General features: G+C 45.7%; 1 protein-coding gene across 1 annotated transcript; it reads right to left on the bottom strand.

Annotated features, from left to right (window-relative positions):
- Positions 1-1,962: 1,962 nt before the first annotated feature.
- LOC139273645 (EEF1A lysine methyltransferase 3-like) lies at positions 1,963-10,755 on the bottom strand. Its single transcript, XM_070890659.1, has 4 exons — positions 10,696-10,755; positions 6,755-6,866; positions 2,584-2,964; positions 1,963-1,973 (listed from the first exon to the last, which is right to left on the bottom strand). Exons 1-4 carry the CDS (start codon positions 10,753-10,755, stop codon positions 1,963-1,965), a joined length of 564 nt encoding a protein of 187 aa, XP_070746760.1.
- Positions 10,756-24,209: the final 13,454 nt, after the last annotated feature.

The raw sequence follows: 24,209 nt of genomic DNA, 5'->3' as shown, positions 1-24,209 counted from the left end.
CCAAAATTGGCTCAGTGGCAGGTAACAAAGGGTAATGGTCGATGGATACTTTTGTGACTGGAAGGCTGTTTCCAGTGGTGTTCCGCAGGGCTCAGTACTAGGTCCCCTGATTTTTCTGGTATATATCAATGAATTAGACTTCAATGTAAGGGGCATGATGGAGAAGTTTGAAGATGATACAACATTGGCCAAGCTGTTGATAGTGAAGAAGAAAGCTGTAGACGGCAGGAAGATGTCAATGGACTCGTCAGGTGGGCAGAAAAGTGGCAATTGGAATTCAATCCAGAGAAATGTGAGGTAATGCATTGGGGGAGAGCTAACAGGGCAAGGGAATTCACAAAAATGGTAGGATACTGAACAATGTAGAGGAATAAAGGGACCTTGGAGTGCATGTCTACAGATCACTGAAGGTAGCAGGCCAGGTAGATAAGGTGGTTAAGAAGGCATACTGAATGCTTGCCTATATTAGCCGAAGCATAGAATACAAGAGCAGTGAGGTTATGCTTGAACTGTATAAAACACTAGTTAGGCCACAGCTGAAGTACTGCATACAGTTCTGGTCACCATATTACAAGAAAGATGTGATTCCATTAAAGAGGGTACAGAGGAGATTTACCAGGATGTTGCCAGAATTCTAACTATGATGAAAGATTGGATAAGCTGGGGTTGTTTTCTTTGGAACAGAGAAGGCTGAGGGGAGACTTGATTGAGGTGTATAAAATTACGAGGGACCTTGATAGAGTGTACAGGAAGGACCCATTTCGCTTAGCAGAAAGGTCAATAAGCTGGGGGCATAGATTTAAAATAATTGGTAGCAGGATTAAAGGGGAGTTGAGGAGAAATATTTTCACTCAGAGAATGCTGTGGGTCTGGATATCACTGCCTGAAAGAAGCAGACCACCCTCAATGCAATTAGAAAGTAATTGGATGTGCGCTTGAAGTGCTGTACCTACATGGCTATGGACCAAGAGCTGGAAAGTGGGATTAGGCTGGATAGTTCTTTATCAGCTGGCGTGGGCACGATGGGCTGAATGGCCACCTTCTATGCCATGACTTTATATGATTCTGTGATGAAGCAGACTCTGTGACCTGGTCTGTAACTGTTACCCTAACCCAGCCTGTTATCATTACTCTTGTCTGATTGCAGTGATATTTATAGGGTTATGGTCGCTGCATAAGGTTCAGAGCTATGGCTAGAGCTAAGGCTAACTGAGAATCTTACTGTCTCGCCCTTCCTCCAACGTACTGCGACATCATTCAGTCCTCTGACTCTGGCATGTTATCTCCCTGTCCCCCTTGTATCTTTTCATAGTTTTCGGTCCCCGCCACAAACTCCATTCCCTAGCCACTGACTCCATCCCTCTTCCAACTTCTGTGTAAGGCTGAACCAGACTGTTTGCAACTTTGGTGTCATATTTTGCCCTGAAATGAGCTACTGACCACATCGCCGCTGCATAACTAAGACCACCTATTTCAACCTATGTAGCATCGCCGTCTCCACCCCTGCCTTAAATAATCCACTGCAGAAGCCCTCATCCATGTCTTTGTTAACTTTAGACTTGACTATTCCAACACACTGCTGGGTGGCATCCCATGTTTTACCCTATGGAATCTAGATGTAATACAAATCTCGGCTGCCCATGTCCTAACTCACACCAAGTCCCGCTCACCCATCACCCCTGTGCTCGCTGACCTACTTTGGCTTCCTGTTAAGCAATGCATCGATTTCAAAATTCTCATCCTTATTTTCAAATCACTCCATGCCCTCGCGCCTCTCTATCTCTGTAATCTCCTCCAGCCCTATAAGCCCCCTGAGATATCTCTGCTGCTCTAATTCTGCCCTCTTGAGCATCCTTGATTGTAATCGCTTAACCATTGGTGGGCGAGCCTTCTGTTGCCTCGGCCCCAAGCTCTGGAACTCCCTCCCTAAACTTTTCCACCTCTCTACCTCTCTTTCCTCCTTCAAGACACTTCTTAAAACCTACCTCTTTGACGGAGCTTCTGGTTATCTGCACTAATTCCTACTTATGTGGCTTGGTGTCAGTTTAAAAAAAAAACTCATAATACTCCTGTGAAGCACCGTGGGACGTTTCACTATGTTAAAGGTGCTATATAAATACAAGTTGTTGTTGTTGGTTCCATTGTGAGACTTTTACCTGTATCCACCCTATTAACATCATAGAATCATAGAATGGTTATAGCACAGAAGGAAGTCATTCGGCCCGTCGAGCCCGTGCCACTCACTGCAAGAGCATTTCAGCTAATCCCACTCACCTGTCCTTTCCCCATAGCCCTGTAAATATGTTCCCTTAAGCTACTCATCCAATTTCCTTTTGAAAGCCACAATTGAGTCTGCCTCCACCAGCCTATCAGGCCGTGCATTCCAGATCCCAAAAACTCGCTGCGTAAATCAAAGTTCTTACTCGTGCTGCCTTTGGTTCTTCTGCCAACCACCTTCCATCTATGTCCTCTGGTTCTCGACCCTTCCACCAATGGGGACAGTTTCTCTCTATCTACTCTGTCTAGACCCCCTTCATAACCCCTCATTATTCTTCTCACTGCCCTCCCATTGAGCTTCAGGGCCTCTTTTGGTGATCCTGTAAATGTTGATTTCTTGTTTCGGCACTCTGTGAATAATCTTAGAGTTAAAATGCAGTGGAATGAGTTTCTCGTGGAACTCCAGTGCCCCCATGGGTTCACACATCCTGGAAGATAAGTAGATGACTGTCTTGTGGTTGCTCAGGTATTGAAGGGTTTTGATTAGTGAGAGGGCTTCACGAGGCTGGTAGACGATGTCTGAACCTAAGATGATGTCGTAGTCTGTGGGAAACTGCTCCTGGTCCTTACCCCATGAGAGAGCAGAGACCTTTGAGCGCTGGATAATGTCACTGGGGATGTTGCTGGCGATGTTGTATTCAATCTGATGCAGAACGATTGGCTGATCTGTCAATGTTACATCGCCACCTGCCCAAAGAATATGAAAGAATAATTTTTTTTATTCGTTCCTGGGATGTGGGCGCCGCTGGTAGGGCTGGCATTTATTGGCCATCACCTTAATGGATTACATAGGATATACGGCGCAGAAACATGGGATTTGGCCCAACCAGCCCATGCTGCAGTTTATGCTCTACTCGAGCCTCCTCCCATCTTTCCTCATCTAAATCTATCAGCATAACCATAATATCCCCATATCCTTTGATTCCTTTAATATCTATCAATCTCAGCCTTGAATTTACACAGCGATTGAGACTCCCCAGCCCTCTGGGGTAGAGAATTCCAAAGATTCACAACCCTCTGAGTTAAGAAGTTTCCTCTTGTCTCAGTCCTAAATGGCCGACTCCTTATTCTGAGACTGTGACCCCTGGAACTAGACTCTCCAGCCAGGGGAAACATCCTCCCTGCATCTACCCTGTCAAGCCTGTCAGAATTTTATATGTTTAAGTCAGACTACTGCTAATGCAGCACCCTTGTTTAAGAAGGGAGAAAGGGATAGGCCAAGTAATTACAGGCCTGTCAGCGTAATGTCAGTGGTAGGAAAATTATTGGAAAACATCCTGAAAGACAGGATAAATCTACATTTGAAAAGACAAGGATTAATTAGGGACAGTCAGCACGGATTTTTTAAGGGAAGATCATGTTTGACTAACCTGATTGAATTTTTTGAGGAGGTAACCAGGAGGGTTAATGAGGGTAGTGCATACGATGTAGTGTATATGGACTTTAGCAAAGCTTTTGATAAGGTCCCACATGGTAGACTGGTCACGAAGTTTAAAACCCATGGGATCCAGGGCAAAGTGGCTAGTTGTATCCAAAATTAGCTTAGAGGTAGGAAGCACAGGAAATCATTGATGGATGTTTTTGTGACTGGAAGGATGTTACCAGTGGGGTTATGCAGGGCTCAGTACTGGGTGCCTTGCTTTTTGTGGTTATACATCAATGATCTAGATTTGAATGTAGGGAGTATGATTAAGAAGTTTTCAGATGACATTAAAATGGCTGTGTGGTTGATAATGAAAACGAAAGTCATGGAATGCAAGAGGATATCAATCTACTGGTCAGGTGGCCAGAGCAGTGGCAAATGGAACTTTATTTGGAGAAGTGTGAGATAATGCACTTTGGAAGGGCTAATAAGGAAAGGGTATACACATTAAGCGGTAGGCCATTTAAAAGTGTAGACGAACAAAGGGACCTTGGAGTGCTTGTCTACAGATCCCTGAATGTAGCAGGCCAGGTAGATAAGGTAGTTAAGAAAGCATATGGAATGCTTGCCTTCATTGGCTGGGGCATTGAATATAAGAGCAGGGAGGTTATGCTTAAATTGTATAATACTTTGGTTAGGCCACAGCTGGAGTACCGCGTGCAAAAAGCAAGGACGTGATTGCACTAGAGATGATGCAGAGTAGATTTACTAGGATGATGCCTGGAATGGAGAATCTTAGCTATGGGGACAGATTGGATAGGCGGGGTTTGTTCTCATTGGAGCAGAGGAGGTTGAGAGGATACCTCATTGAGGTGTACAAAATTTTGAGGGCCTGGATATAGTGGATAGCAAGAGCCTATTTCCCTTGGTGGAGCGGTCAATTACGAGGGGGCATAGTTTTAAGGTGGGTGGTGGAAGGTTCAGAGGGGATTTGAGGGGAGGTTTCTTCACGCAAAGGGTTGTGGGGGTCTGGAACTCACTGCCTGGAAGTGTGGGGGGTGCAGAAACCCTCATCACATTTAAAAGGTGCTTGGATGGGCACGTAAAATGCCGTAACTTGCAGGGTTACGGACCGAGAGCCGGTAAGTGGGATTAGACTGGATACCTCTTGTTGGCTGGTGTCGATACGATGGTAAGTACTGCAGGGAATCGAATACGGCCAGGGTGATCTCCTGGACTAGTTTTGATCGCTTGGATGGGTTGGAGTGGAATTTTCCCAGATTTTTTTCCCTCTGTTGGCTTGAGTTTTAATCTGTTTTTTGCCTCTCCCAGGAGATCACATGGCTTCAGTTGGGGTGGAGTGTAGAGTGTAGAGTGTTTCGGTGCAATGGATGTTGCAGTTGTGTGGGGCGGACTGGTTGGGCTGGGTGCTTTTTACCTTTCCGCCATTGTTCATTGTTCAAAGGTTTATATGTAACCTTCAGGACTGCTGATTGAGGGCCATGTGGTTATTTTTCAGCTGACACAGACACGATGGCTCCGTCCGTGCTGTAGATTTCTATGTTTCTTCTATTTTTCTACTTCTCGTTCTTCTAAACTCTAAAGAATATAGGCCTAGTCTACTCATCTAACTCTCTCAGCATAATCCTCTATTCTCTTCTCCCTCATATACTTGTCCAGCCTCCTCATTAATGGATCTATATTATCTACTTCAACCACTCCCCATGGTAGTGAGTTCCACATTCTCACCACTCTCTGTGTAAAGAAACGTCTTCTGAATTCCCTCTTGGATTTCTTGGTGACTGTCTTATATTGATGCCCTGTAGTTATGCTCTTCCCCACAAATGGAAACATTCTCTCTGTATCCGCTCTACCAAAACCTTTCACAATTTAGGTCACCCCGATGCTTTTTTCAAGTGAAAATAAACCAAGCCGGTTCATCCTTTCCTGATATGTATACCCTCGCATTTCTGATATCAACCTTGTAAATCTTTGCACCCTCTCCAGCGCCTCTATATAATTTTTATAATATGACGACCAGAACTGTATGCGGTTCGCCAAGTGTGGTCTCACCAAGGTTCAATACAGGTTTAGCATAACTTGCCTATTTTTCAATTCTATCCCTCTAGAAATAAACCCTAGTGCTTGGTTTGCTTTTTTACAGCCTTGTTAACCTGTGTCACAATGTTTAGTGATTTGTGTATTTAACTCTGAGATCCATTTGTTCTTCTACCCCACCTAGACTCGCACCCTCCAAGTAATAATCACTGAATGATAGAAATTTACAGCACTGAATGTAACTATTTCGGCCGATCGTGTCCACACCAGCCGACAAACAGCTATACAGCCGAATCCCACTTTCCAGCTCTTGATCCATAGCCTTGTAGGTTATGGCACTGAAAGTGTACATCGAAGTACTTTTTAAATGTGGCAAGGTTTTCTGCCTCTACCACCCTTTCAGACAGTGAATTTCAGACTCCCACCACATTCTGGGTGAAAACAATCCTCTCAATTCCACTCTAAACCTGCTACAAATTACATGGAATCTATGCCCTGGTTGTTGACCTCTGTGCTAAGGGAAATAGGTCCTTTGTATCCACTCTATCTAGGCCCCTCAAAATTTTATACACCTGAATCATGTCTCCCCCAGCCTCCTCTGTTCCAAAGAAAACAACCCCAGACTATCCAATCTGTCCTCATAGCTAAGATTCTCCACTCCTGGCAACATCCTCCTAAATCTCCTCTGTACCCTCTCCAGTGCAATCACATTCTTCCTGTAATGTGGTGACCAGAACTGCACGCAGTACTCTAGCTGTGGCCTAACTAGTGTTTTATACAGTTCAAGTATTCCGTATGCCATCTTAGCCACCTTATCTACCTGTCCTGATACCTTCAGGGATCTGTGGAACTGCATCCATGATCCCTTTGTTCCTCTACACTTCAGTGTCTGACCATTTATTGTGCATTCCCCTTCCTCGTTCGCCCTCCCTAATTGAAAGTGACCTCACTATTCTTCCCACCAAAATGTGCTACTTCACATTTATCTGTGTTGAACTTGTGTCAGTTTCTACCATGATACTTACAATGGGCTATCGCTTGGAGTCTTTCACTCACCCAGCAAGACGGCAAGGATCCCAACGATCCCAGTGCCTGAGCCCAATTCAATCACCTTCTTCCCAGAAAAGTTCAGCTGCTCCATCTCAAAGTACTGGCAGAGAACAATGCCCTGAAATTAAGAAAGCAAATGGTATGTTGACCTTTATTACAAGAGGATTTGAATGTAAGAGTAAAGACGCTTTACTGCAATTATATAGGGCCCTGATGAAACCGCACCTGGAGTATTGTGTACAGTTTTGGTCTCCTTACCTAAGGAAGGATATACTTGGCATTGAGGGAATGCAACTAAGGTTCACCAGACTGATTCCTGGGATGGGGGATTTTCCTATGAGGAGAGATTGTGTAGAATGGGCCTATATTCTCTAGAGTTTAGAAGAATGAGAGGTGATCTCATTGAAACATACAGAATTCTTACAGGGCTTGACAGGGTGGCTGCAGGGAGGATGTTTCCTGTGGCTGGGGAGTCTAGAACCAGGAGTCACAGTCTCAGAATAAGGGCTCGGCCATTTAGGACTGAGATGAGGAGGAACTTCTTCATTCAGATTGTTGTGAATCTTTGGAATTCTCCACTCCAGAGAGCTCAGTCGTTGGGTATATTCAAGACAGAGGTCAATAAATATTTGGATATTAAGGAAATAAAGGGATATGGGGATAGTGCAGGAAAATGGAGTTGAGGTAGAACATACACCCATGATATTGAGGGTGGAGCTGGCTCGATGGGCCAAATGGCCTATTCCTGTTCCTAATTCTTATGTTCTTATGTAAATAACACGTTGAATTAACATTAGAAATGTCTCATTAGAAACATTTCTGCAATACAGTACATGCTGCAAGGGAAGGGGTCAACTCCAGTAAATAGTTCCATGTGGATATAAATCCAATATTTGGCTCCAAGTAGGATTTTTAAAATTGGAACGTGATGTCAGGAAGGATGTAATCTCAATACATGGTGCCAAGGATTGTGTATACAGCACGCATGGTGCTAAAGAGGGTGGGGAATCAGTACATGATGCAATTGAGAGTAGTAACCTAAGGCACGGTGCCAGAGTGTAGATAGAGATTTCACCAATCTGTGCACCATGCCAGGGAAGTTATATCTGTGCTCCTCCACTTCTGTGGTCTTGAGCATCCTGAATTTCCATCGCACCACCATTGGCAGCCGTGCCTTCAGCTGCCTAGGGTCCTAAGTTCTGGAATTCCCTCCCCAACCCTCTCTGCTCCTTCCGTTCCTTCTTTAAGACCCCTGTTAAAACCGACCTCTTTTGTCATCTGTCTTAATAGCTCCTTATGTGATGCTGTGTCAAATTTTGTTTGATAATTCTCCTGTGAAGCGCCTTGGGATGTTTTGCTAACTTAAAGGTGCTATATAAATACAAGTTAATGTTGTTGACCCTCTCTCTCTCCCTCTCTGACCCTTTGTGTCTTTCTCTCTCTCTGTGACCCCTGTCCCTCTCTCCGTCCTATCCGTGTTTCTCTCTTTCTTTTATTCATTCCAGGGATGTGGGCGTCACTGGCAAGGCATTTATCGCCCATCTCTAATTGTCCTGGAGAAGGTGGTGCTAAGCCGCCTTCTTGAACCGCTGCAGTCCCATATATATCCATGTGCAGATTCTTTGTGTCTTCTTCATAACTTTGGGCTTATGGTTCCCAAAGCTCTCCACCGTTGGGGATTCTGCGCCTCATGTCTGCGCCTGCTGCAGTCTAATGGTTGGAGATTCCTAAGATAATGTAACAGAACCAGTATTACAATATCAGGTGACTGACGGGATGGTAGAAGGCGAAGAGGATAACCTGGGTTTTTCCCCATCTAGCAATCCTGATGTTCTGATGTACATCCAACAACAACAGCAACAACAACAGCTTTTATTTAGATAGCACCTTTAAAGTAGAGAAACGACCCAAGGCGCTTCACAGGAGTATCATGCAATAAAAATTTGACACCGAGCCGCATAATTATCGCAGGTGACCAAAAATTTTGTCCAAGAGGTAGGTTTTAAGGAGCATGTTGAAAGAGGAAAGAGAAGTAGAGAGGCGGCAAGGTTTAGGCAGGAAGTTCCAGTGCTTGTGGCCTAGGCAACAGAAGGCACGGCCCTAATGGTTGAGCAATTATAATGAGCGATGCTCAGGACGGCTGGATTCGAGGAGCGCAGACATCTCTGGGATTGTGGGGCTGGAGGAGATCACAGAGATTGTAGGGGTGAGGGCATGGAGGTTTTTGAAAACAAGGATGAGAATTTTGAAATCAAGGCATTGCTTAACAGGAAGCCAGTAGGTCAGCGGGCACAGGGGTGATGAGTGTGCGGGACTTGGTGCGAGTTAGGAAAGGGGCAGTAGATTTTTGGATGACCTCAAGTTTATGTAGGGTAGAATGTGGGATGACATGATAGGTCCAAGTCAGCATGGGTTTGTGAAAGGGAAATCATGCTTGACAAACCTTCTGGAATTTTTTGAGGATGTTTCCAGTAAAGTGAACAAGGGAGAACCAGTTGATGTGGTATATTTGGACTTTCAGAAGGCTTTCGACAAGGTCCCACACCAAGAGATTAATGTGCAAAGTTAAAGCACATGGGATTGGGGGTAGTGTGCTGACGTGGATTGAGAACTGCTTGTCAGACAGGAAGCAAAGAGTAGGAGTAAATGGGTACTTTTCAGAATGGCAGGCAGTGACTAGTGGGGTACCGCAAGGTTCTGTGCTGGGGCCCCAGCTGTTTACATTGTACATTAATGATTTAGACGAGGGGATTAAATGTAGTATCTCCAAATTTGTGGATGACACTAAGTTGGGTGGCAGTGTGAGCTGTGAGGAGGATGCTATGAGGCTGCAGAGTGACTTGGATAGGTTAGGTGAGTGGGCAAATGCATGGCAGATGAAGTATAATGTGGATAAATGTGAGGTTATCCACTTTGGTGGTAAAAACAGAGAGACAGACTATTATCTGAATGGTGACAGATTAGGAAAAGGGGAGGTGCAACGAGACCTGGGTGTCATGGTACATCAGTCATTGAAGGTTGGCATGCAGGTACAGCAGGCGATTAAGAAAGCAAATGGCATGTTGGCCTTCATAGCGAGGGGATTTGAGTACAGGGGCAGGGAGGTGTTGCTATAGTTGTACAGGGCCTTGGTGAGGCCACACCTGGAGTATTGTGTAGTTTTGGTCTCCTAACCTGAGGAAGGACATTCTTGCTATTGAGGGAGTGCAGCGAAGATTCACCAGACTGATTCCCGGGATGGTGGGACTGACCTATCAAGAAAGACTAGATCAACTGGGCTTGTATTCACTGGAGTTCAGAAGAATGAGAGGGGACCTCATAGAAACGTATAAAATTCTGGCGGGTTTAGACAGGTTAGATGCAGGAAGAATGTTCCCAATGTTGGGGAAGTCCAGAACCAGAGGTCACAGTCTAAGGATAAGGAGTAAGCCATTTAGGACCGAGATGAGGAGAAACTTCTTCACCCAGAGAGTGGTGAACCTGTGGAATTCTCTACCACAGAAAGTAGTTGAGGCCAATTCACTAAATATATTCAAAAGAGAGTTAGATGAAGTCCTTACTACTCGGGGGATCAAGTGGTATGGCGAGAAAGCAGGAAGGGGGTACTGAAGTTGCATGTTCAGCCATGAACTCATTGAATGGCGGTGCAGGCTAGAAGGGCTGAATGGCCTACTCCTGCACCTATTTTCTATGTTTCTATGTAATGCGTTGGAATAGTTGCGTCTAGAGGTAACAAAGGCATGGATGAGGGCTTCAGCAGCAGATGAGCTGAGGCAGGGGCGGAGATGAGCGATGTTACGGAGGTAGAAGTTAGCAAACCCACCACACCAAAAAGCTTCAGCAGCTTGGGATAAGGGGGCAAGGACCGTAACTCGGGGTGTTTGCAGTCGAGGGCAGAGGCTCTGGATTTTGCTTTTGCTCCATCAATTCTCAAACACTGGACTTACCGATTGCCAGATAACCGCTGATATCCCAAGGCATCTGCTCCAGTCTCGGGTGATCCTCATTTCATAGCCGCAAAACTGGTGGTGGGTTATGAGACTCTTGACCTCCTCCTTATGCTCGGAGCTAGAGGAAGGCTGCTTCTCCTGCTGGCCTTGCATTATCTGCTCTCGTGTCCAGGCAGGTTCACTCCAGGGATCCAGAGGTGAACCTGTCTCAGCTTCAGATTTATGCCCTTGCAGTCCCCAGGACCGACAGTGGATGACACTCTGATCTGGAAACACCAGGAACTTCAATTTGTAGCCTTTCCCATCTCTTCCCCCCAATAGTTTTGCTCGGGACACATTAAAAGTTCATTCAAGAGCTTTTCAAGTGTCCTCATTACTGTAATGAGCAATAAAGTCAGTTTATATAAAAAGAAAGAAAGAAAATAAATGGACTGCTCCATTAGCTGAGGAGTTGTGAATAGCGCTGAGCATTGTGCAACCATCAGCAAACATCCCCACTTCTGACCTTATGTTGGAGGGAAGATCATTGATGAAGAAGCAGCTGAGGATGGTTGGGCCGAGGACACTGCCCTGAGGCACTCCTGAAGTGATGTCCTGGAGCTGTGATAATTGAAATCCAACCACCACAAACATCTTCCTTTGTATCAGAGAGAAGCAGTGGCAGGCTGAGGGAGAGAGAGGGAATGAAAAATGGAGAGCAGGCACAGAAAAGGGAGCGGGGAACCAGTGGATTAAGGAGAGGGAAAGAGAGAGAATAACAGAAAAGCAAGGCGGTGAAAGAGAATGGGAGTGAGGGAACCTAGCATACAAAAGGAGAGAGATCACAGAAGAGGAGACCAAGGGTGTGGAGGAAGAGAGAATCAGACAGAATTAGGAGGATAAAGGATAGAGAGAGAATGAGAGGATAAACCAGGGATAAAAAGGAAGAGAGCTAAAAAGACCAGACGACTTAGAATTGGGTATATAGGGCACAATTTCAAATTGTTCAATGACACTAAACTTGGAAGTATAGTGAACAGTGAGGGGGAGAGTGATGGACTTCAAGAAGACATAGACAGGCTGGTGGAATGGGCGGACACGTGGCAGATGAAATTTAACGCAGAATAGTGTGAAGAGATAAATTTTGGTAGGAAGAACGAGGAGAGGCAATATAGACTAAAGGGTACAATCCTAAAGGGGTGCAGAACAGAGAGACCTGGGCATATATGTACACAAATTGTTGAAGGTAGCAGGGCAGGTTGAGAAAGTGGTTAAAAAAGCTAACAGTATCATCGGCTTCATAAACAGTGTAGAATACAAAAGCAAGGAAGTGACGAAGAACCTTTATAAAACACTGCTCGGCCTCAAATGTGTCTAATTCTGGGCAGCGCACTTTATGAAGGATGTGACGGCCTCAGAGAGGGTGCAGAAAAGATTACCAGAATGGTCCCAGGGATGAGGGACTTCAGTTATGTGGATAGGCTGGAGAAGCTAGAGTGGTTCTCCTCAGAGAAGAGAAGGTTGAGAGGAGATTTGATAGAGGTGTTCAAAATCACGAGGGGTCTGGACAGAGTAGATAGATAGAAACTGTTCCCATTGGCGGAAGGGTCGAGAACCAGAGGACACAGATTTAATGTGATTGGCAGAAGCACCAAAGGGGACATGAGGACAAGTATTTTTACACAGCGAATAGTTAGGATCTGGAATGCATTGCCTGAAAGGGTGATGGAGGCAGATTCAATTGCGGCTTTCAAAATGGAGTTGGGTAAATACCTGAAGGAAAAAAAGTTGCAAGGCTACAGGGAAAGGGCGGGGAGTGGGACTAGTTGAGGTGCTCTTGCAGAGAGCCGGCACGGGCTCGATGGACTGAATAGCCTCCTTCTGTGTCGTAATCAATGGAACCACAGTGAGATATTCATGAATAAAGAATGAACATGAGTGAGCCTACTGTTTCCTGGTCGCTATTCCCACTCTACCCCATAACCTCATCAAACGTGCAGCAGGAACGCTATTTACCTCAATGATTAATGCGTTCACATTCACTAAAATTACAGTGAAGGAGCTGCAGTATCTCTGAGATGTGATTCTAATAGAATCATAGGATGGTTACAACACAGAAGGAGGCCATTCGTTCCATTGGGCTCGTGCCGGCTCTCTGCAAGAGCACGGAGAGTAATGGGGGTAGATTTTCGGGTCTTCTGCGTTCCGAGTTTTGCCCCGGAGTGTCAGCAATGGCGGTGATGAGGTCTTCTGGGCAGGGGTTTTTGGGATCAGTTTTGAGCCAGCACGGAGCAGAACCGCCTGGAAGAGCTGCACCAGTTAGCAAAGCCCCAGTGCGGATTTTGAGTTCAGCCCAACCCACATGGCCCGCAGTGAGCCCTGCAGTGCACGGCTGAGAAATGGAGTGGTCCAACTATACCGAGTGCAGAGAGGTAAGTAATGGACTCCTAAAGCAAGTGTGATTGTTTCTTCTTTTCATTTTTTTCATGATTTATGTCGTGGTGGCGGGGGCAATGTTCTGGGAATGTCTTTGTGGGGGTTTTGTTAGGTCCACCCCCTCCCCCACCAGGCTTCTCTCGGAGTGCTCCCGGCCCGGCTCTTTAGCTCGGGAATTTCCCTGCCATCGCCCAAGAGGTGTATAATGCCTCCCTTAGTGCTTCGCCCCAGACTCAGGGCCCAGCTGCCCAATGTTACATACTGAGGCAGAAACAGTTCCTGGGTGCAAACTTTACTGCCCCGGCGCAATTACCGCCCCGGAGTCATAGAGTCATTGCAACACAGAAGGAGGCCATTTAGCCCATCGAGTCCATGCCGGCTCTCTGTAGAGCAATCCAGTCAGTCCCATTCCCCCTCCCTATCCCCGTAGATAACCAAGTTTATTTCCCTCAGGTGCCTATCCAATTTCCTTTTGAAATCATTGATCGACTCCACTTTCACCAACCCTTGTCAGCAGCGAGTTTCACGTCATTACCACTCGCTATGTAGAAAAGTTCTTTCTCACATCCCGCCTGTATTTCCTGCTCAAAACCTTAAATCTGCGTCTCCTAGTCCTTGTATCATCAGCTAATGGGAACAGCTTTTCTTTGTCTACCTTATCTAAACCTGTCATAATCTTGTGCACCTCTATCAAATTTCCCCTCAATCTCTTTTGCGCCAAGGGGAACAAACCCAGCTTCTCCAACCTAACCTTGTAGCTAAAATCCCTCATCCCTGGAACTATTCTGGCGAGTCTCCTCTGCACCCTCTCAAGGACCTTCAAATCCTTCCTAAAGTGTGGTGACCAGAACAGAAAGCAATACTCTAGTTGTGGCATAACCCAAGCATTATAAAGGTTCAGCATAACTTCCCTGCATTTGTACTCAATACCACTATTTATGAAGCCCAGCATGCCACATGCTTTGCTGACTACTTCAGCGAGTTCCACTCCCCCGCCTTTCCCAGTTGCTCTGCAATTGTATTTCCTTCAGCTACTTATCCAATTCAGATTGGCCATTTGTAACATGCAGCAGCCCAAATTGTGTAAGTGATTTAAAATTGAAATTCTGCATTATACACCTCCCGTCGTTCGCGATGAGACATAAGAACATAAGAAATAGGAGCAGGAGTCGGCCATTTGGCCCCTCGAGCTTGCTCCGCCATTTAATATGATTATGGCTGATCTGATCATAGGGTCAGCTCCATTTCCCTGCCCGCTCCTCATAGCTCTTTACTTCCTTATCGCTCAAAAATCTGTCTATCTCCACCTTAAATATATTCAATGACCCAGCCTCCACAGCTCTCTGGGGCAGAGAATTCCATAGATTTACAACCCTCTGAGAGAAGAAATTCCTCCTCATCTCAGTTTTAAATGGGCAGCCCCTTATTCTGAGACTGTCCCCTAGTTTTAGTTTCCCTTATGAGTGGAATCATCCTCTCTGCATCTACCTTGTCGAGTCCCCTCATTATCTTATATGTATCGATAAGCTCACCTCTCATTTTCTAAACTCCAATGTGTATAGGCCCAGCCTACTCAACCTTTTTCATGAGTCAAATCCTTCATCTCAAGAATCAACCTTGTGAACCTTCTTTGACCTGCCTCCAATGCAAGTATATCCTTCCTTAAATAGAGACCAAAACTGTACGCAGTATTCCAGGTGTGGCCTCACCAACGCCCTGTAAAATATGTAAAACTGAGAGCCCTGGCTGTCCTCTCAGGTGGACATTGAAGATCCCACAACTGCTACCTCGAAGAAGAATAGGAGGGTGGTGAGTTCTCCCCAGTGTCCTGAGGCCAATATTTATCCCACAATCCCCATCACTAATCAGATTATCTGGTCATTATCACGTTGATATTTGTGCAAGCTTGCTGAGTGCAAATTGGCTGTCGCGTTTCCCAAATTACAACAGTGACTACACTTCAGAAAGCACTCCATTGGCTGTAAAGTGTTTTGGGACGTCCTGAGGTCGTGCAAGGCGCTATTGAAATGTAATTCTTTACTTTTTCTTAAATAATTACTTAAACAACAATGCATTTATATAGCGCCTTTAACGTAGTAAATCGTCCCAAGGCACTTCACTGGAGCATGATCAAAAAAAATGTAACACTGAGCCAAATAAAGAGATATTAGGACAGATGACCAAAAGCTTGGTCAAAGAGGTAGGTTTTAAGGAGTACCTTAAAGGAGGAGAGGGAGGGGAGAGGTTTAGGGAGGAAATTCCAGAGCTTAGGGCCTAGGCAGCTGAAGGCTCAGCCACCAATGGTGGAGTGATGGAAATAGGGGGATGTGCAGGAGGCCACAATTGGAGGAGCACAAAGATCTCGGAGGCTTGTAGGGTCTGGAGTAGGTTACAGAGATAGGGAGCAGGTGAGGGACATGGAGGGATTTGGAAAAGAGGATGAGAATTGTAGGGCTGGAGAAGGTTACAGAGATAGGGAGGGGTCGAGGGCCATGGGGTGATTTGAACATGAGGATGTGTATTGTCGGGGCTGGAGGATGTTACAGAGGTAGGGAGGGGCGAGGGACAGGGAGGGATTTTAACAGGAGTATGAATATTGTCGGGCTCGAGAAGGATACAGAGACAGGGAATGTCGGGGCGGGGGAGGGCATGAAGTGATTTAAACCGGAGGTTGAGAATTGTAGGGTTACAGAGGTTACAGAGATAGGGAGCAGGCGATCAATGTGAAGGGATTTGAACAGGAGGATGAGTATTGTCGGGGCTGGAGAAGGTTACAGAGAAAGGGGGGATCCAGAGATGAGACCGCATCATAACCAATAAAGAGAACCAATCCTGGGCTTACCAAGACAGTGTAGCAGGTCTGAGGAGAAGCCAGCACGGTGAACGGCAGGGGTAAGGGTTGCCACTACCTGCACATTTAAAAATGTAATGAGCCAACTTACTTTGCACTTTCTCAGTGGTGTTGGAAGCTCTTCAATACAGTGGACCCGAGGAAATGATGCCAACAGGATCTCGCCAGTACCTCCCACTGAGCATTGCCTCCAGTTTTAACAAGTCACAATCTCTTCAGATTGCAACATCCTCACATTGTGTCCTACTGTTGTGAAACTCTGATTAGTTGCGTCAGCTGGCGTGCCGAGAGAGGAGGTTTCCTTGGGATGGTGAACTCCCAGCACTTGCTGTCCTGCTGTGGTACTTTACACTGGGACATCCAGTCCTGCCTGTGCTGTACTGCATGGAGATGACACATTGGGAGTGTTCAGATCACACATTTCCCCCTCCGTGACATTGTCCGTCTCCGTCCCTGCCTCAGCTCATCTGCTGCTGAAGCCCTCATCCATGCCTTTGTTACCTCTAGAGTTGACTATTCCAATGCACCCCTGCCTGGCCTGTCAGATGTCTGCGCTCCTCTAATTCTGCCCACCTGAGCATCCCTAATTATAATCGCTCAACCATTAGTGGCCAAGCCTTGTGTTGCCTGGGCCCCAAGCTCTGGAACTCCCTGTCTAAAACTTGCTACCTCTGTTTCCTCCTTCAAGACACTCCTTAAAATCTACCTCCACCTGCACGAATTTCTACTTATGTCAAACTTATATCACACAATACTCCTGTGAAGCGCCTTGGGACGTTTCACTCCATTAAAGGCGCTATATAAATACAAGTTGTTATATAGAGGGACTCCTCCTGATGTTCTGTTTATTTTGAGGAGCTGACTCTACTCTTTAAATAAAAAAATATAATCAGTGATCATCCCACCTACAGAAAGAAAGACTTGCATTTCTATAGCGCATTTCACGACCAGCGGATGTCCCAAAGCACTTTGCAGCCAATGAAGTACTTTTTTTGAAGTGTAGCCATTGTTGTAATGTAGGAAACGCGACGACCAATGTGATAAATGACCCGATGATCTGTTTAGTGATGAACATTGAGGGATAAATATTGGCACCAGAGAGGTAGTGCCATGGGATCTTTTCCATCCACTTGTGGGAGAGGAGACAGGACCTCAGTTTTACGTATCACCCTGAAAGACAGCACCTCCGATAGTACAGTGCTCCCTCAGTACTGCCGCTCCGACAGTACAGCGCTCACTCAGTACTGCCACTCCGACAGTGCAGCACTTCCTCAGTACTGCCCCTCCGACAGTACAGCGCTCCCTCAGTACTGCCCTCAGACAGTGCAGCACTTCCTCAGTACAGTCCCTCCAACAGTACAGCGCTCCCTCAGTACTGCCCCTCTGACAGTGCAGCACACCCTCAGTACAGCCTCTGCACACACGTCTGTTTCAGAGTAATAAAGAGTTGTTTATTTTTACTTGCAAGGGGGAGGTGGCTAAGTGTGATTTCGCAACTCAGTTCAACCCCCTCTCTCTCCGAACAACATTTCGTCATTACCTTTATACAGTTACTCAACCTATTTCGGTCGGCAGTACATCTGTTCAAAGTTTGCTTGAAGCTTGTGGTTTGTACATCCAAAGCCATTATTACTTCTTCGCCATTTACAAACCACATCCATTGTTCACACTTCAGATGTTATTTCAGGGGATTTACTTTCGCTAAAGCTTGTCTGTGGTTTATGTGCTGTCTCAGCTAGTGGCAGGTTGCATTGTTAACCCCTTAATTTCTGGAGGACACAATATCCCACTTCAGATAAAAGCTCACAGGGTTGGGGGTAATATATGAGCATGGATAGAGGATTGGCTAACCAACTAACAGAAAACAGAGTCAGGATAAATGGGTCTTTTTTCGGTTGGCAAACAGTGACTAGTGGGTGCCACAGGGATCGGTGCTGGGTCCTCAACTATTTATAATCTATATTAATAACTTGGATGAAGGGACTGAGTGTAATGTAGCCAAGTTTGCTGATGCTACAAAGATAGGTGGGAAAGCAAATTGTGAGGAGAACACAAAAAATATGCAAAGGGATATATACAGGCTAAGTTTGTAGGCAAAAATTTGGCAGATGGAGTATAATGTGGGAAAATGTGAGGTTATCTACATTGGCAGAAATAATAGAAAAGCAAATTATAATTTAAATGGAGAAGAATTGTTATGTGCTGCAGGAGAGAGAGACCCGGGGTCCTTGTGCATGAAACACAAAAACGTTAGTATGCAGGTACAGCAAGTAATCAGGAAGGCAAATGGAATGTTGGCCTTTATTGCAAGGGGGAATAGACTATAAAAGCAGAGAAGTCCTGCTACAACTGTACAGGGTATAGGTGAGGCCCCACCTGGAGTACTGTTGGGGAGGGCATCAAACAGGAAATTAGGGGTGCGTGCAATAAAGGTGCAGCAGTTATAATGGGTGACTTTAATATGCACATAGATTGGGCTAACCAAACTGCAAGCAATACAGTGGAGGAGGATTCTCTGGAGTGCATAAGGGATGGTTTTTTAGACCAATATGTCGAGGAACCAACTAGGGGGGAGGCCATCTTAGACTGGGTGTTATGTAATGAGAGAGGATTAATTAGCAATCTCGTTGTGCGAGGCCCCTTGGGGAAGAGTGACCATAATATGGTGGAATTCTGCATTGGGATGGAGAATGAAACAGTTAATTCAGAGACCATGGTCCAGAACTTAAAGAAGGCTAACTTTGAAGGTATGAGGCGTGAATTGGCTGGGATGGATTGGCGAATGATACTTAAGGGGTTGACTGTGGATGGGCAATGGCAGACATTTAGAGACCGCATGGATGAACTACAACAATTGTACATTCCTGTCTGGCATAAAAATAAAAAAGGGAAGGTGGCTCAACCGTGGCTATCAAGGGAAATCAGGGATAGTATTAAAGCCAAGGAAGTGGCATACAAATTGGCCAGAAATAGCAGCGAACCTGGGGACTGGGAGAAATTTAGAACTCAGCAGAGGAGGACAAAGGGTTTGATTAGGGCAGGGAAAATGGAGCATGAGAAGAAGCTTGCAGGGAACATTAAGACGGATTGCAAAAGTTTCTATAGATATGTAAAGAGAAAAAGGTTAGTAAAGACAAACGTAGGTCCACTGCAGTCAGAATCAGGGGAAGTCATAACGGGGAACAAAGAAATGGCGGACCAATTGAACAAGTACTTTTGTTCAGTATTCACGAAGGAGGACACGAACAACCTTCCGGTTATAAAAGGGGTCGGGGGGTCTAGTAAGGAGGAGGAACTGAGGGAAATCCTTATTAGCCGGGAAATTGTGTTGGGGAAATTGATGGGATTGAAGGCCGATAAATCCCCAGGGCCTGATGGACTGCATCCCAGAGTACTTAAGGAGGTGGCCTTGGAAATAGTGGATGCGTTGACAGTCATTTTCCAACATTCCATTGACTCTGGATCAGTTCCTATGGAGTGGAGGGTAGCCAATGTAACCCCACTTTTTAAAAAAGGAGGGAGAGAAAACAGGGAATTATAGACCGGTCAGCCTGACATCGGTAGTGGGTAAAATGATGGAATCAATTATTAAGGATGTCATAGCAGTACATTTGGAAAGAGGTGACATGATAGGTCCAAGTCAGCATGGATTTGTGAAAGGGAAATCATGCTTGACAAATCTTCTGGAATTTTTTGAGGCTGTTTCCTGTAGAGTGGATAAGGGAGAACCAGTTGATGTGGTATATTTGGACTTTCAGAAGGCGTTCGACAAGGTCCCACACAAGAGATTGATGTGCAAAGTTAGAGCACATGGGATTGGGGGTAGTGTACTGACATGGATTGAGAACTAGTTGTCAGACAGGAAGCAAAGAGTAGGAGTAAATGGGTACTTTTCAGAATGGCAGGCAGTGACTAGTGGGGTACCGCAAGGTTCTGTGCTGGGGCCCCAGCTGTTTACACTGTACATTAATGATTTAGATGAGGGGATTAAATGTAGTATCTCCAAATTTGCGGATGACACGAAGTTGGGTGGCAGTGTGAGCTGCGAGGAGGATGCTGTGAGGCTGCAGAGCGACTTGGATAGGTTAGGTGAGTGGGCAAATGCATGGCAGATGAAGTATAATGTGGATAAATGTGAGGTTATCCACTTTGGTGGTAAAAACAGAGAGACAGACTATTATCTGAATGGTGACAGATTAGGAAAAGGGGAGGTGCAAAGAGACCTGGTACATCAGTCATTGAAGGTTGGCATGCAGATGCAGCAGGCGGTTAAGAAATCAAATGGCATGTTGGCCTTCATAGCAAGGGGATTTGAGTACAGGGGCAGGGAGGTGTTGCTACAGTTGTACAGGGCATTGGTGAGGCCACACCTGGAGTATTGTGTACAGTTTTGGTCTCCTAACCTGAGGAAGGACATTCTTGCTATTGAGGGAGTGCAGCAAAGGTTCACCAGACTGATTCCCGGGATGGCGGGACTGACCTATCAAGAAAGACTGGATCAACTGGGCTTGTATTCACTGGAGTTCAGAAGAATGAGAGGGGACCTCATGGAAACATATAAAATTCTGACGGGGTTAGACAGGTTAGATGCAGGAAGAATGTTCCCAATGTTGGGGAAGTCCAGAACCAGAGGTCACAGTCTAAGGATAAGGGGTAAGCCATTTAGGACCGAGATGCGGAGGAACTTCTTCACCCAGAGAGTGGTGAACCTGTGGAATTCTCTACCACAGAAAGTTGTTGAGGCCAATATACTAAATATATTCAAAAAGGAGTTAGATGAGGTCCTTACTACTAGGGGGATCAAGGGGTATGGCGAGAAAGCAGGAATGGGGTACTGAAGTTGAATGTTCAGCCATGAACTCATTGAATGGCAGTGCAGGCTAGAAGGGCCGAATGGCCTACTCCTGCACCTATTTTCTATGTTTCTATGTCTATGTTTCTATGTTATGTATGCAATAACTGTAAGACTGAATACTGTTTAACTCCAAGAGGTGTACAACCTTGGTTCTGCTTTATTAAGGCCCAAAGTGCCTAACGTATAAAATGGCTGGCCTTTTATACTTAGGTTGCACCGTGTGCGTGCAGCCCAAAGGCTTCCAACAATGACACCATCTAGTGACTAGCGATTCCAAAAGTACATACATGACAATACACCCCTCTGAGATCTTAACATAGTCTTTTACAAATTGAGATGGTCCGGTGTTTTACGCTCCCGGGTTGACCGTCTCAGTTCAAATCCAGCCTTGGATGAGTGTTCAGAGTTTGTTGTGATTGTGGCTGGGTGGCTGACCTGGTGGGAGTGGCAATGACCAAGTCAGGGATTGAAAGTCCATTTTCATTGAACATGTCAGTGATTGAAAGCTCACATTCACTGATGACCCTCGAGTCTTCTGATGATTGGGGGGAAGGTTGGTTGTCTCTTCCTCCGACTCTTCTGGTTCGTCCTGTGCGGCAGCTTTGTCTGATCCATATGTTTCCTACATGTTTGCCCATTTTTGAGGTTGACAATAAATACTCTGTTGCACTCCTTGGCCATGACAGTACCAGCGATCTACTTGGGACCCTGACCATAATTCAGAACATATACAGGATCATTTACAGAAATATCGCGTGACACAGCTGCGCAATCGTGATACCCTTGCCAGCTTTGTCTTCTATATTCAACATGATTATTCAAATCAGGATGTACCAGAGATAGCTTCGTCTTGAGACCTCTCTTCATCATTAGTTCAGCAGGCGAGACCCTGGTAAGCACATGTGGTCTTGTCCTGTAACTAATTTCTATGTTTCTATTACTAGGGAGATCAAGGGGTATGGCGAGAAAGCAGGAATGGGGTACTGAAGTTGCATGTTCAGCCATGAACTCATTGAATGGTGGTGCAGGCTAGAAGGGCCGAATGGCCTACTCCTGCACCTATTTTCTATGTTTCCATGTTTCTAAGCAGTATGTATGACAGGTGGGTCTGAAGTGACCCTTGGGTTACTCGCTTCATTCTCTGCTTTATGATTTGGACAGCACGTTTTGCTTGTCCATTGGATGCAAGTTTGAATGGTGCTGACCTTACATGTTTGATACCACTGAGTTCTACGAACTCTTGAAACTCCTGACTGGTGAAGCACGATCCGTTTTCACTCACCACTATGTCAGGCAGACCATATAGCACGAACATGACACTGAGATTCTCAATGGTAGCTGTGGACGTGCTGGATGACATGATTATACATTCTATCCACTTCGAATATGCATCCAACACAACTAAAAACATCTTCCCCAGAAAGGGACCTGCAAAGTCTATGTCGATCCTGGACCATGTTTTAGATGGCCACAACCACAGACTCAGCGGTGATTCTACTGATGCTTTGCTGAGCTGCATGCAAGTGTTACACTGATGCCCACATGATTCCAGCTCAGAGTCAATTCCCAGCCACCATACATGAGACCTGGCAATGGCTTTCATCATTACAATGCCAGGAAGAGTGCTATGTAGCTCACGTACAAATCTATCTCCCTTGGGCATAACAACACGATTGCCCCACAGTATACAATCTGACTGAATAGACAGTTCGTCTTTGTGATGAGTGTAAGGTTTGGTCTCATCGCACATTTGCTTGGGTATGGCAGACCAATCACTTTTGAGAATGCAACTCTTCACCACCGATAAAATCGGGTCCTGGCTGGTTCAGGTCTTAACTTGTTGAGCCGTGACAGGGGTTCCTTCACTCTCAAAAGCATCCATAACTAACAATAGGTCTGCCAATTGTGGCATTTCCACCTCCGGTGTGGGCAATGGCAGGTGGCTCAAAGCATCAGCACAATTCTCATTGCCAGGTCTATGGCGAATGACAATCATAAGCGGATAATGTCAGCGTCCACCTCTGGATGTGGGATGAAGCATTGGTATTGATACCTTTGCTTTCAGAGAACATTGAAATGAGCGGCTTGTGATCTGTCTCCACTTCAAACAGAAGACCGAACAGGTACTGATGCATCATTTTAACCCCATCCACACAGGCTAGAGCTTCTTTTTCTACCATGCTGTAGGCTCTTTCTGCTTTAGACAAACGTTTTGATGCATATGCGACTGGTTGAAGTTTACCCGACTCATTAGCTTGTTGGATTACACAACCAATTCCATATGACGAAGCATCACAGGCCAATACTAAATGTTTACATGAGTCATAATGTACCAGCAACTTGTTAGAGCAAAGCATATTAGTGGCTTTCTCAAAAGATCTGTCTTGAGATGCACCCCACACCCAGTTGTCGCCTTTTCTTAGCAGCATGTGTAGTGTTTCTAATAAGTTGCTCAATTTAGGTAGGAAGGTACCGAAGTAGTTGAGTAGACCCAGAAATGAGCGCAGCTCCAACACATTCTGTGGCTTGGATGCATTCTTGATTGCCTTGGTTTTCGCATCCATGCTGTCAGCAGCAATTTTCCTTCCCAGGAATTCGACATCTGGTGCCATGAAGATGCATTTCGAGCATTTCAGTCTGAGTCCCACTCTGTCCAGATGCTGTAGAACCTCGTCCAGGTTGTTCAGATGTTCCTTGGACTCACGACCTGTAATCAGGAGGTCATCTTGGAACATGACGGTTCTAGGAACGGACTTCAGTAGACTCTCCATGTTCCTCTAGAATATTGCTGCAGCTGAGGAAATTCCAAAAGGGCACCTGTGGTAAATAAACAGTCCTTTATGCGTGTTAATGCACGTAAGTCTCTTCAATATCTCGACCAGCTCCTGTGTCACGTAGGCCGATGTCAAGTCCAGTTTGGGGAACGACTTCCCCCTGGCTAGCATTACAAACAAGTCATCAGCCTTCGGTAATGGGTACTGATCCTGTTTCGAAACCCTGTTGATCGTAGCCTTGTAGTCTCCACAGATTCTGAATGTGTCATTACTTTTCAGCACAGGAACGATGGGGCTGGCCCATTCATTAAATTCAACCGGTGAAATGATCCCTTCATGCTGGAGTCTGTCCAATTCAATTTCGACCTTCTCCCTCATCATATACGGAACTGCCCGAGCTTTATGATGGACGGGTCTTCCATCCGAGTCCACATGGATCTGCACCTCGGCTCCCGTGAAGTTGCCGATGCCCGGTTCGAACAGCGAGGGAAACTTGCTCATACTTGGGCACATGTATCTTCCTCCGACGACAACGCCTTGATGTCATTCCAGTCACATCTGATTTTTTCAAGCCAGTTCCTGCCGAACAGTGTTGGGCCATTGCCTGGGACAATCC

Source organism: Pristiophorus japonicus, chromosome 9, assembly GCF_044704955.1.
Source record: "Pristiophorus japonicus isolate sPriJap1 chromosome 9, sPriJap1.hap1, whole genome shotgun sequence".
NCBI lineage: Eukaryota > Metazoa > Chordata > Chondrichthyes > Pristiophoridae > Pristiophorus > Pristiophorus japonicus.
The sequence above is the reverse complement of the archived record's forward strand: the minus strand, read 5'-3'. Positions and strand labels throughout refer to the sequence as shown.